This window comes from Galeopterus variegatus, unplaced genomic scaffold, assembly GCF_000696425.1.
Source record: "Galeopterus variegatus unplaced genomic scaffold, G_variegatus-3.0.2 Scaffold708, whole genome shotgun sequence".
NCBI classification, from domain to species: Eukaryota; Metazoa; Chordata; class Mammalia; order Dermoptera; family Cynocephalidae; genus Galeopterus; species Galeopterus variegatus.
In genome coordinates, this window is record NW_007726819.1 from 418,480 (window position 1) to 430,940 (window position 12,461).

A 12,461-nucleotide genomic window follows, 5' to 3' on the forward strand; every position below is an offset into this window, starting at 1 on the left:
GAGAAAGAACGATAACAACCATTGTGAAAATTACCTGAAGATATAAAAGTTACTGGTAGAGTAGATAAATTAGAAAGAGAAAGGAATCAAGCTTTATCAATAGGGAAAACCACCAAACTGCAAGGATAAATGTTAACAGAGGAAGAAAGTGGCAAAGGGTACACAAAACTATCAGAAAACAACCATCAAAATGACAGGAATAAGACTTCACGTTATCAACAAACCATTAGACAAACTAACCGAGAAACAAAGAGAGAAAAACCAAATAAATAAAATCAAAAATGCAAATGGAGGGCCGGCCCGGTGGCGCACTGGAGAGTGCGCCGCTTGGGAGCGCGGTGGCACTCCCGTGGAGGGGATCCCATGTGGAGACTGGTTCCCGCTCACTGGCTGAGCGTGGTGCTCACTGGCTGAGCGCGGTGCGGGCACAACACCGAGGGTTGTGATCTCATTGCCGTCCCCGGTACGGGCATGACACTGAGGGTTGCGATCCCGTTACCGGTCCGTAAAAAAGACAAAAAGGAAAAAAAAAAATTCATGTTATCAAAGGACGCAAATGGGGAAAGCCAGTGAGAAGTAGTCTCTTGCTGTACCAGGTAAGAAAACATGAAAGCGCTACTTATAACAACAGATATTTAAGATTATCAATGGAACAAAACAGACATTATATAGTAATGTCTTATTTGACAAACCAAATGCAATAAGACAATGGGAAAAGATGAAAGACATTTTTTCCCCAATTTAAAAAATTATGGTAAAATACACATAACCTAAAACTTGCAATCTTAACCATTTTTGAGTGTACAGTTCCGTGGCATTAAGTATATTCACATTGTTGTGTGACTATCACCACCTTCTATCTCTAGAAATCTTTTCATTTTGCAAAACTGAAACTCTATACGCAGTGAACAATAACTCCCATTTCCCTCTCCTGCCAGCCCCTGACAAGGAACATTCTATTTTCCTGTCTCTATGATTTTGACTAGTCTAAGGACCTCATGTAAGTGGAATCATACAGTATTTGTCAGTTTATGACTTGCTTATTTCACTTAGCATAATGTCCTCAAGGTTCATCCATATGTACCATTTGTCGAATTTTGTTTATTTTGAAGGCTGAATAAAATTCCATTGTGTGTATACCAGATGTTGCTTATCCATTCATCTGTCCATGGACACTTGGATTCCTTCCATGTTTTAGCTGTTGTGAATAATGTTCCCTCAAGACCCTGCTTTCAAATCTTTTGGGTAAATACCCAGAAGTGGAATTGCTGGGTAATTCTATTTATAATTTATTGAGGAATCACCATGTTTTCCACAGTGGCTGTACCATTTTACATTGCCAAAACAGTGCACAGGTGTTCCAATTTCTCCATATCCTAGTTGACACTTATTTTCCGTGTTTTTGATAGTAGCCATCCTAATAGGTATGAGGTGGTATCTCATTGTAGTTTTAATTTGGATTTAAATAATGATTAGTGATATTGAGCATATTCTCGTGCTTATTGTCCATTTGTATATCTTCTTTGAAAAAATGTCTATTCAAGAAAAGATGATTTTAAAAGGCAGGTTTACTGAAGCATAATTTACATACGGTAAAATGCACCCTTTTCCAGATAGTTCCATGAGTTTTGACAAATACAAACAGTTGTGTAACCACCAAGCCCATTATTTCCCCACCAAGATCATTTAAATAAATGCCGTGGGTACCTGGATATGAGTGGGAAGAAGAAAGCAAACCTACACCTTATTTTACTTATGACCGTAAGTTCTGGGTGGATGAAGGTCTAGACATTTCTGAAAACAATAAAAGAAAAGGCCAGAAATGTAATTACCACCACTTTTAAAGGAAAATTTTTATGACTCAAAGTACTAAGAAATTAGCAATGACTGAGACAACAAGACATTGTATGTCTCTGATCTCAGTGTGAAGTACTCAATATCGCCTCTTAGGCGGTTTTGCTAAAAAAAAAAAAAAGTTTAATATGAAATTAATCACACCTTTGGATTAACTTTCAGTTCACAGGAATTACAAGGATTAAGCTAACAACACCACAAGGATGGAAAAGGCAAATTCAGAAGGTGGAATGTGTTACAATACACTGTCCCAGACTCTCAGGACATCAGTTCATTAAAGCAAAGACTATTGTAGATTTTAAAAGACTTAAAAAAGAATTGTTGCAAATTAAAAGAGATTTGAGGTACATATCACCCAGATGCAACACATGGTCCTGATTTGGATTCTGGTTTGGACATAGAGAAATGAAGGAAATTTAGGGGATCCGTGGGGAAATTTGAACGTAGACTGGAAATTAGATGATAGAAAAGAACTATTAACTTTATTATTTTAGATGTAATGACATTTTGCTATATAAGAAAATGATCTTTTTTTTAGATGCATATGGAAGTATTAGTGATAGAGTGTCATGCTGTCTGTAATTTACTTTTAAATACTTCAGAAAAAAATATTTGAAGGAAAAAAATGGACATGACAAGGTAGCCAGACTCCATTACAAAAAATTTCAACTTTGTAACATTGGGAAACTACAAAAGTAAGGTAAAAGCTCTAGGATTGGGATTTAAAAGATTCGCAATCAAAATGGTTAACCCCCCCTAAATTAAAAAGATCTAAAAAGGTAAATCAGTCAAGTCTGCATTTCTCAGTAAACTACTACTACTGAAAAATGTTTGGTTTCTCTTGAAAAATAAAACTACCATGAGATACTATCTTACACCCACTGGTGAACCTCTTTATCCTTTGTGACAAATTCTGGCTTTTTCTGATGTTGATATTGGTATATGGACTTTCTTTTGACTAGTATTTATCTGGCATATCTTCCTATCCCTTGATTTTCAACCTTTCTGTGTCATTTTGCTTTAAGTGTACCTCTTGAAAATAGCTGATAGACGGGTTTTTTTGGTGGTTGGCCAGTTTGGGGATCTGAACACTTGACTTTGGTGTTATAACACATGCTCTACTGAGTGAGCAACCCATAGCCAGGTTTCTAATAAAATTTTATAGTATTTGCCTTTTAATAGATTAATCTGTTTTCGGTTACTGTGATTCCTGGTAAAGTTGAACTTATTTTGTGTATCTTATTCTGTGCTTTTTCTGTGCTCTTTTTCTCCTTTCCTGCTTTCTCGATTGATTAAGCTTCTTTGCCTCTTTGTTTTACTCTACTTGTTTGGAAGATATACATTCTATTTCTATTTTTTTAGTGGTTAGTCCTAAATTTTTCACATACATACTTTGAAGTCTAAGGTTAGTATCTTTAGCAACATTCTGAACAGTACAAGGATTGTAAAATGTGCCAATTCTGATCACTCTATCTCCCACATTATCATGGTTTAAAATTTTTTTCCTTGTGTCTTGAAATAAGAATCAAAATAACTCTGTTATTTTCTTGCCAGCATTATTTGTTTACGTTTACCGATGAACTTCCCAAACTCTTTAATCCCCACTGCTTCTTGCATCACTCCTTCTCTCTGGGTTCATTCACTCACTACGTTAGCAAAACCGTTAAAGCCTAGTGCTAATGGACCTTCAGGGAAAGAAATCTATCTCACAAGGCTGATGTCAGGATTAAACACAGTTATTTTTGTGAAAGTGCTTTATAAATTGTGAAACTGTAAAAATATAAGAGATTTCTTTTTGTGCATTGAATATTTTCAGAGGGTGATCTGGTAAAATGAGACAGAGGCTAAAATGACCACACAAGTTCCTTAACATAAGAAAATATTTTTTAAAAAGTTCTACCAAGGTTTCTATTAGCATTATTTAAAATTGTGGAATGCTAGAAACAACCCTAATGCCTACAAGTTGAGAAATGGTGAAGTAAACTGTGGCACATCAGTTACATCTAATAGCAGGTAACCATTAAAATAAGTAGGAAACTGTACACATATAGGAAAGAAATATTAATAATCAAAAAAGATAAATACAAATTGTACATATTCATTGATTATAACTGTAGAACTGTCTATGTGTTATTAAAGATTGGAAGAGGTCATCAAAAAACTGATAGTTGCTATGCCAAGGAAAAGTTGTTCTGTGTTTATTTTCCTGTAATGTAATTTATTCAGTAAAAAAAAAAAACATGAAAGATGTGCTTAGGGATTGAAAGGATGGAGGCTAGAATAGAGTCAAGAAGAGAAAGAGATGCTATCAATTTACGTTTAGTCACCATAAAAAATGTGGAGCATCATGCCCAGTTGATTGATTAGAATCAATTCATGGAAAAGTCATTTGATCTTATTAAATGACTACACAGTTAGTAAAAACCACAGTTATCAGTTTTTAAAAACATGTTTCCAGTTTATAACCTACTAATACAGATAAAAGTTTTACCACAAAAGGATGGATGTTACCCACTAATATAACTTTTCAACATTATTTAAAGTCCTTTTTCTAAATTATGTAATTACCAATAACTCGTAAAAATTCAGAGTACTGATGGCTAATTTCTTCCTATTCCCCTAAAATAATGTGGATTTTAAAAAATGTCATGGTAGGTCACATTGGCTTGGTCTCTACAGCTAAACCTTAAAGCTTTGCTCTATCTTTTTTTCATGAATCTTGCCAAAGTTGTTTCTATAACTTCAGGCTCCCAGCTGCAGGAAATAGACTCCTTGAGAATCCACAGTATTCACATTAATTTGATAAACAACTACAATGAGTGTCTGCTTATTCATTCAGTTATTTATTCAACAAACATTAATTGAGTGCAGACAATAGGCTAGTCCTCAAGGATGAGGAGATGAATTAAATAAAAACCTTATTCTCAAGGAGCTCACAGTCTAGTGTTGAAGTAAAAAAGGTCCCAAGTGCATGACATTCATGGGATACAAAGTCTTTTTAATAATAGTAAACATAATCATTACCTTTTTTTCAACTTACAGTGTTATTTTTTAATGAACTTTTGTTTTAAGCCATTTTAGATTTACAGAAAAGTTGCAAGAATATTATAGAGAGTTCTAGTGTACCTGCACCCAGTTTCCTCTGTTGTTAACATTACTTATGGTACATTTGTCACAACTAAGGAACCAACATTGGTACATTACTAAACTCTACAGTTTTGTGGAGTTTTTGGTTCCTTAGTTTTACCTACTGTCCTTTTTCTGTTCCTGGATCTCATCCAGGGTACTACATTGCATTTAGTCATCATATCTCTCAGCTTGTGAGAGTTTCTCGAAGTCTGTTTGCTTTTGTTGACCTTAACAGTTTTAAGGAGTACCAGTGAGTTATTTTGCCCTTCCATTTGGGTATGTGTAGTGTTTTCCTTTCTTGTTGGTTTTTTTAATTTTTAAAAACTATGTTATTTATTTTTTGTTTTTGTTCTATTTTTTAAATCTCCTTTTTTCTATTTGTCTTTTTAAATTTTTTTTTCTTTTTTGTTTTCATTTGTTTTGTGGTGTAGTGTTTCTCTTATGCTTAGACAGAGGTTATGGATTTGGGGGAAGAAAATCAGAGAGATGAAGTACCATTTTTTATCACATCATATCATGCTATTAACATGGCTTATCACTGTCAGTGTTGACCTTGATTGCCTGGCTGAGGTGGTGGTTACCAGATTTCTCCACGGTAAAGTTACTCCTCTTATTCTCCCCTTTCCTTACTGTTCTGTTTAAATCAAAGTCACTCTGTGCATCCCAAACTTAAGGAAAAAGGGATTATTCTCTACCTACTTGATACTGGAGTACAGGCAGCCCTTCCACATCCTCAGATACAGAGGACCGACTGTACTACATTTTATACAAGGGACTTCAGCATCACAGATTTTGGTATCTGCAGGGGGTCGTGGAACCAATCCTGAGGAATGACTATATCTAGATAAGTTATTTGGATTTTTTCTGCACAGGAGATTAAAACCCCTAACTTTTGTTTAGAGTTTTACATTAATAAAGCTCTTTCAAATACATTATTGGGTTGGCCGGTTAGCTCAGTCGGTTAGAGCGAGATGTTATAATGCCAAGGTCAAGGGTTCAGATCCCCGTACAGGCCAGCTGCCTACCCTGGCCAAAAAACCACATTATTTTACAGTCCCTACTCTGAGAGAGTTTGCCATCAGCTTGGGGAGATCAGACTCATAGAGGAAAAGTAAATGATTTATCACAACATTATAAGAAATATAGTTTTCTACACTCACATTCTTAGCAGCATTATTCACAATAGCCAAAAGATGGAAGCAAACTAAGTGTCCATCAACAGTTAATAAACAAAACATGGTATACACATACAAGGGAATATTATTCAGCCTTTAAAAGGAAGGAAGTTCTGATACATGCTACAACAAGGATGAACCTTGAGGACAGACATTATGCCAAGTGAAATAAACAAGTTGCAAAAAGACAAATACTGTATGATTATACGAGGTACCTCGAGTACTCAAATTCATAGAGACAGAAAGTAGAAGAGTGGTTGCCAGGTGCTGGGAAAAGGGGGTACAAAGATTCCATTTTGCAAGATGAAAAGAGTTCTGGAGAGTTCTAGAGTTTCACGACATTAGGAATGTACTTAACATTACTGAACTAAAAATGGTTACATGTAAAACTGGTTAAGATGGCAAATTTTACGCTACATATATTTTACTACAAGTAAAAAAATTTTTAAAGAAATACAATTTTGGATAGAAAATATATTGTATAACTAGCTCTCCAATAGGAACCCACAGTTATACTGTTAATCAGAGGATGTAGAATGGCACCCTATATAGCTGCCAACATTTGGAAATCAGGAGATTATACATAATCAGGATTTCAGGGTTCTTTAAAAAACTGGATGATCTGGCAACATAAGCAAAGGAAGTCACATGATAACAATCAGCTGGAGCTGAGTAGCACCTGCCACCTGTAGACAGATCATGCATGCTGTAGTTGAACGTAGCTCCTACCACCTTTGTTATATTACATCTTGCCCATTTCACTCATTTTTCACAGCCATCCAGTTTTACTCCCCTAAAGATAGTGGTTGGTGAGTCGTCTTCTTAGTGAAGGCTAATACAGTGGTATCTCGATCTGCTACCACTTAGATTGCCTGTGCAGCCCTATGATAGAATCTAAATGCTTGGGGGTTTGTGTATTTAAGGTACTAAGATAACAAGTTATTTGGCATTTCCTCTGAAACCTTCATCTAAGCTCACACTTTCTCACTGTAACCTAAAGGCATCTGAGAGGAACCAGAAAGAACTCTTGGCTTCAGTTCTGAGATCACCATTTTAAGAGCACCTTGATCCAAGCCTACTCTGATTCCTCCCTCACTCTTAATAGAGTTGCTGAAGTGAGCCAGTATCTCTCCTGCAGTTTCAAGGGAAACATCTCTCATGTGTTCAATCACACATGTCTAACCAAGAGCCCAAAACTTTAGCACAAACAAAACCAGATATGGTACAGAAAGGCTGCCGCTAAAATCCTATGCTACTTTTATCCTACCAATGTAGAGCTGGGATTACATGCATGTTAAGTGTGTGTTGACCTCTTAGCTGCTTCTGCTTCTCATACAGAACTGTATGCAGCTTTGGAAAAGGATTTTGGGTGTTGACCTAAAAATAAAAAGGTTTTACTTGTAGTAAAATACACATAACATAAAATTTACCATCTTAACCATTTTTTAGTGTACACTTCATTAATGTTAAGTACATTCATAATATTGTGCAACAAATCTCCAGAACTTTTTTTATTCTGCAAAACTGAAACTCTACCAAATACATATAGCAAGGATTTATTGAGCCAATGTGATGATTGCAACTGGGGAGACGCATAGTTCAGGTTGCCCTAAGAAATGTGCTCTGAAGAGGGCTGGCAGAGCTTAGCATTTTATAATCACAAGCAGGGGGAAGGATCAAAGGAGAGAGAGGACAGCCCCACCTAATAACTTCATTAGGTTTTTTGTTAGTTTACAAGACGTATAAATTTGGGATTGTTACTAGGTTACATCCCACATGCAGAAATCTAGGGTAAGGGTCACACGAACCATTCTAAGGTTTGTTAAAAAGAATAATAAAAAGATTTTTTAAAAAAGCATTCTAGATTACTTTATGGTTTTCTGGTGCCATCCTGTCTGCTGCTAAGTAAAAATGCTCTTATAATAACATTTTCCAGGACAGGTGGACATGACTATTGACTTACCGCAGATCTCCTGAAGCAGTATAATTAAACTGACCTGGTCAGAGTAGATTTTGGTTGTCATGGGGAACAATTTGTGTTTGGTACCATCTGTCCTAGATGCTTTCCTTTTTTTTTTTTTTTTTAAAGATGACCGGTAAGGGGATCTTAACCCTTGACTTGGTGTTGTCAGCACCACGCTCACCCAGTGAGCAAACCGGCCATCCCTATATGGGATCCGAACCCGTGGCCTTGGTATTATGAGCCCCGCACTCTCCCGAGTGAGCCCCGGGCCGGCCCCTAGATGCTTTCCTTTTTTTTTTTTTTTAAAGATGACCGGTAAGGGGATCTTAACCCTTGACTTGGTGTTGTCAGCACCACGCTCACCCAGTGAGCAAACCGGCCATCCCTATATGGGATCCGAACCCGTGGCCTTGGTATTATGAGCACCGCACTCTCCCGAGTGAGCCACGGGCCGGCCCCTAGATGCTTTCCTAAAATCAGGCTTCCAGGCCACCAACACAGAACCACTTTGGGAGGCTCACTGAAACCCTCCATTGAAAACAATGGTCTACACCTCCATCATGTGCCTCAAGCAAGGAAAGAAGGAAGTGTTTGGTCTAGGATAGGGCATCATTTTCTCCTTTCTGGGATTACAGCTCTGAGCCTAAGGATCAAAGGCTGCTTAAACATATTCATACATAGCCCACCCAAGGTGTGAAAGGACTCTCCACCCTTGCGGGACAGAAAGGAGAGACCATGCCCATGTGTTATGTGTCTGTGACAGATATTTATTGGTTGCCTCACCAGCATCTGTGTCTGCCTTACAGCTACTTAGCACCCCAAATTTGTCACCTATGTGATTCAGGTGGGACGAGTCCACTTCAGCTCCAGGTAGAGCCAATCAGTATATCCCATATCCCTGGCCACAGTTCAAAGGTGAACATGTGACCCTTGTCACAAAGAGACTGAATTCTAGGACTTCTGATTGAACAATCAGAACAGCACAACTTGATTTGTCCTGCTGTGATAAACAGGATACATATAGATGCAGGAGTTTTGATACCATTTGGGGACCACAGTAGCAGAGCTGCCTGAGAAGAGTCAACTAAGAGGCACTGAAGCAAGCAAGATATATAGGAGCCTCCATCCCTGGACTATTTGGTTATATGAGCCAATAAATTCCCTTCTTATCTTCAGCCAGTTTGGGTTAGGTTTTTGGTTCCTGGCAATAGAAAGCATCCTATAAGACTCTGTTGAACACAACTTGACCCTGTCCTGATCAAGATCCTGTTGAACACAATTTGACTCTGCTTTAATCACTATCTTCCCACCAATATTTTCAATTCCTTTTAAGACAGATCAATCTAGCAACAATCATGGTAGAATTTAGTCAATCTGAGAAAACATTCCCATTTTGTATGTGTTTTAGTCTTAAATTCTGCTTACTAGTTTATATTATACTTCTTTTTACACACATTTGTTAAGAAAAAATTCAACCTTCTGATTTTAAGAAATGCAAATGTGGGGCAATAATATAACAACACAAATATTTTATTTTGTAATAGAAAATGTTTTAAAAGGGGAAAAAGTAGGGATTTTTGTTATATTAAAAGATAAAAGTCGGGGCCGGCCTGTGGCTCACTCGGGAGAGTGCGGTGCTGACAACACCAAGGCCCCGGGTTCGGATCCCACATAGGGATGGCCGGTTCGCTCACTGGCTGAGCGTGGTGCTGACAACACCAAGTCAAGGGTTAAGATCCCCTTACCGGTCATCTTTAAAAAAAAAAAAAAAAAAAGATAAAAGTAAATTTATTTTTTTGAGATACAAAGCATTGGAAACATTTGGTTTTATGATATGCCATTATTAGGCATTCTCTATCTGATTGTTAGAAATTATTCATTTCCTCAAAGAGACGGAATAAATTGGTTGAGGATGCAATCATGTACTACACACTCTCTTTGGCCAAAGGCAAACGCTGAACATTTCAGAGCCATGAGGATGCTTCTGCACTTGAATTTGTTAGCTCTTGGAGCTGTCTGTGTTTGTGCTATTGCCACAGAAATTCCCATGAGTACGCTAGTGAAAGAGACCTTGACCCTGCTCTCCTCTCATCAAACTCTGCTGATAGACAATGAGGTAATTTTCTTGTTGATTCCAACATGTTTAAAAGTGCTTAGATAATCACTTGTGGTGGTTCATTTACCACGTATGAAGATCTGTTGTAAGTAATGAAGTGAATATATTAGTAATATGTAGATGATAACCACACAGTTAAGCATTATATTACAAGTTATGAATGCTGGAGTGCTCTAAAAATGACTATATTTTCTTTCCTTTCAGACCCTGAGGATTCCTGTTCCTGTACATAAAAATGTAAGTTAAATTATGATTCAGTAAAATGGCTGCACGAATAAGTGCATGTCATATTTTAAGCTGTAAATCATTAGTCGTCATTGGAACTATTTAATTTTCTCTATTTTGTTTTCATATGGGTGGATATGAATGTAGGTACATATAAATGTTAGGAATAACTTTTTAACAAGCAGAATCCATTAAACAAGCGGATCAGGCCCTTTAGTGATGTTGTCAGTTCTCCATCCCAAAGAGCCTCGTATAGGGATTCTTTCCAGAAAAATTCCACAATGAGTGAGAGGTACCTGCTAGTCTCTGTTCGTTTCTGACTGTCTATGGCCTTCCTTACTCTAAAGTCTTTCTGAAAGAATTAGCAACTCAGGGTTATATTTTTAGAATCATGATTAGTAGACATTAAAATATACAAAAAATGCCCTATATTAATAATTTCCACATATTTAAATGATTATGACTACAGTGTTAATTAATACAATATTAATATCATGTACATTTGGAATATGTCATGGTCATATTAAAATGTAAAATATATGATTTTATTATTCTAAATAGAATTAAATTACCAGTTAGAACTGTAAAAGAAAACACCGATGTGAGTTCAATTAGTAATGTAATTGCATTACACTTTCTAGAGATTTTATTTCTGGTTAAGTGATTAATTTATATCATTTGTAAAACTCTTTAGTAATTACATAAGCTTCATCTACTTTTCTCAGTATGAGGTGGTTTGCCACCTGGAAGAGGAAAAAGCAAAAAATTCTTTGGAGAATAGAATTCATGTAAACACAACAAATAAAGCCTAACTTTTTGAACCAAAATTTTTTTAATCAGTTAATTAAGGGCTGGCTGGTTAGCTCAGTTGGTTAGAGCACAGTGTTGTAACATCAAGGTCAAAGGTTTGGATCTTCATACTGGCCAGCCACCCCCCAAAATAATAATAATTAATTATATTAATTGACAAATAAAAATTGTGTATATTTATCGTGTACGACATGATGTTTTGAAATATGTATGCATTGTGGGATGGCTAATGAACCGAATTTTTATACCTAGTTTTGATTATTTGCTTTTTAAAAATCTTCATTTAGCACCAACTATGCACTGAAGAAATCTTTCAGGGAATAGACACACTGAAGAATCAAACTGTACAAAGGGATACTGTGGAAAAGCTATTCCAGAACTTGTCTTTAATAAAAAAATACATTGACCTCCAAAAAGTAAGTTACAAACATTCAGTGGAAATTATATTTGTCTGGTTGTGTCTATTTCTACAAAAACTGACAATTTCCTACAATACTTTTTGTCTGTTTTTTTCACAGAAAAAGTGTGGAGAAGAAAGACGGAGAGTAAAGCAATTCCTAGACTACCTGCAAGAATTTCTTGGTATAATAAACACCGAGTGGACAATGGAGAATTGAGACTAAACTAGTTTATTGTAGCCAAAGATTTTTGAAGAAGGACAAGGACATTTTATCGCAACGAAAATGAGGGCCAACCAAGGGTGGAGCCTTAATTTTCAGTGTAATTAGACTTCAAAGGCAAAGTAAATATTAAAGCATACTGCTACTTTAGCACCTCACACAAGCAGAAAGAATAAAGTATTTGAGATATGTTTCAGATATTAGAATCACTGAAGTATTTTCCTCCAGTTTGCTTTTGGCAAAATAGATATATACTTTTATCTTATTTAACTTAACATTCTGTAAAATGCTATAGACCTAATATTATTTATGAAATGATTAAGAATTTGGTAAATTAATATTTATTTCATGCTATGCTATGTTCCAATAAAAAAATAGACAACTTTGGTTCAATTTGCCTATTGCCTCTGTCTTAATGCTTGAAGTCTGCACAATCCATGTGAGGACATGCTGAGTTGGAGGGAGGGTCTGAGTGTATGCTAGCTGAGCATTCACATTTCCCTGGAGAAGTCTTGGGCTTGCTGGGCCTACCAAGGGTGGAATGATACAGCAGTACTTAGTGGGGAGGT

The 12,461-nt window shown here is 36.4% G+C and overlaps 1 protein-coding gene across 2 annotated transcripts; it reads left to right on the forward strand.

The window, feature by feature from the left end:
* Nucleotides 1-531: 531 nt before the first annotated feature.
* IL5 (interleukin 5) lies at nucleotides 532-12,259 on the forward strand. Of its 2 annotated transcripts, XM_008571645.1 has the most exons (5): nucleotides 532-596; nucleotides 9,991-10,237; nucleotides 10,442-10,474; nucleotides 11,560-11,688; nucleotides 11,791-12,259. In XM_008571645.1, exons 2-5 carry the CDS (start codon nucleotides 10,034-10,036, stop codon nucleotides 11,887-11,889), a joined length of 465 nt encoding a protein of 154 aa, XP_008569867.1. In that variant the 5' UTR covers nucleotides 532-596; nucleotides 9,991-10,033; the 3' UTR covers nucleotides 11,890-12,259. The 2 variants fall into 2 exon arrangements, with proteins under 2 accessions (XP_008569867.1, XP_008569866.1); XM_008571644.1 differs by lacking the exon at nucleotides 532-596 and having other exon boundaries at nucleotides 9,939-10,237.
* The last annotated feature ends 202 nt before the right edge of the window (nucleotides 12,260-12,461 follow it).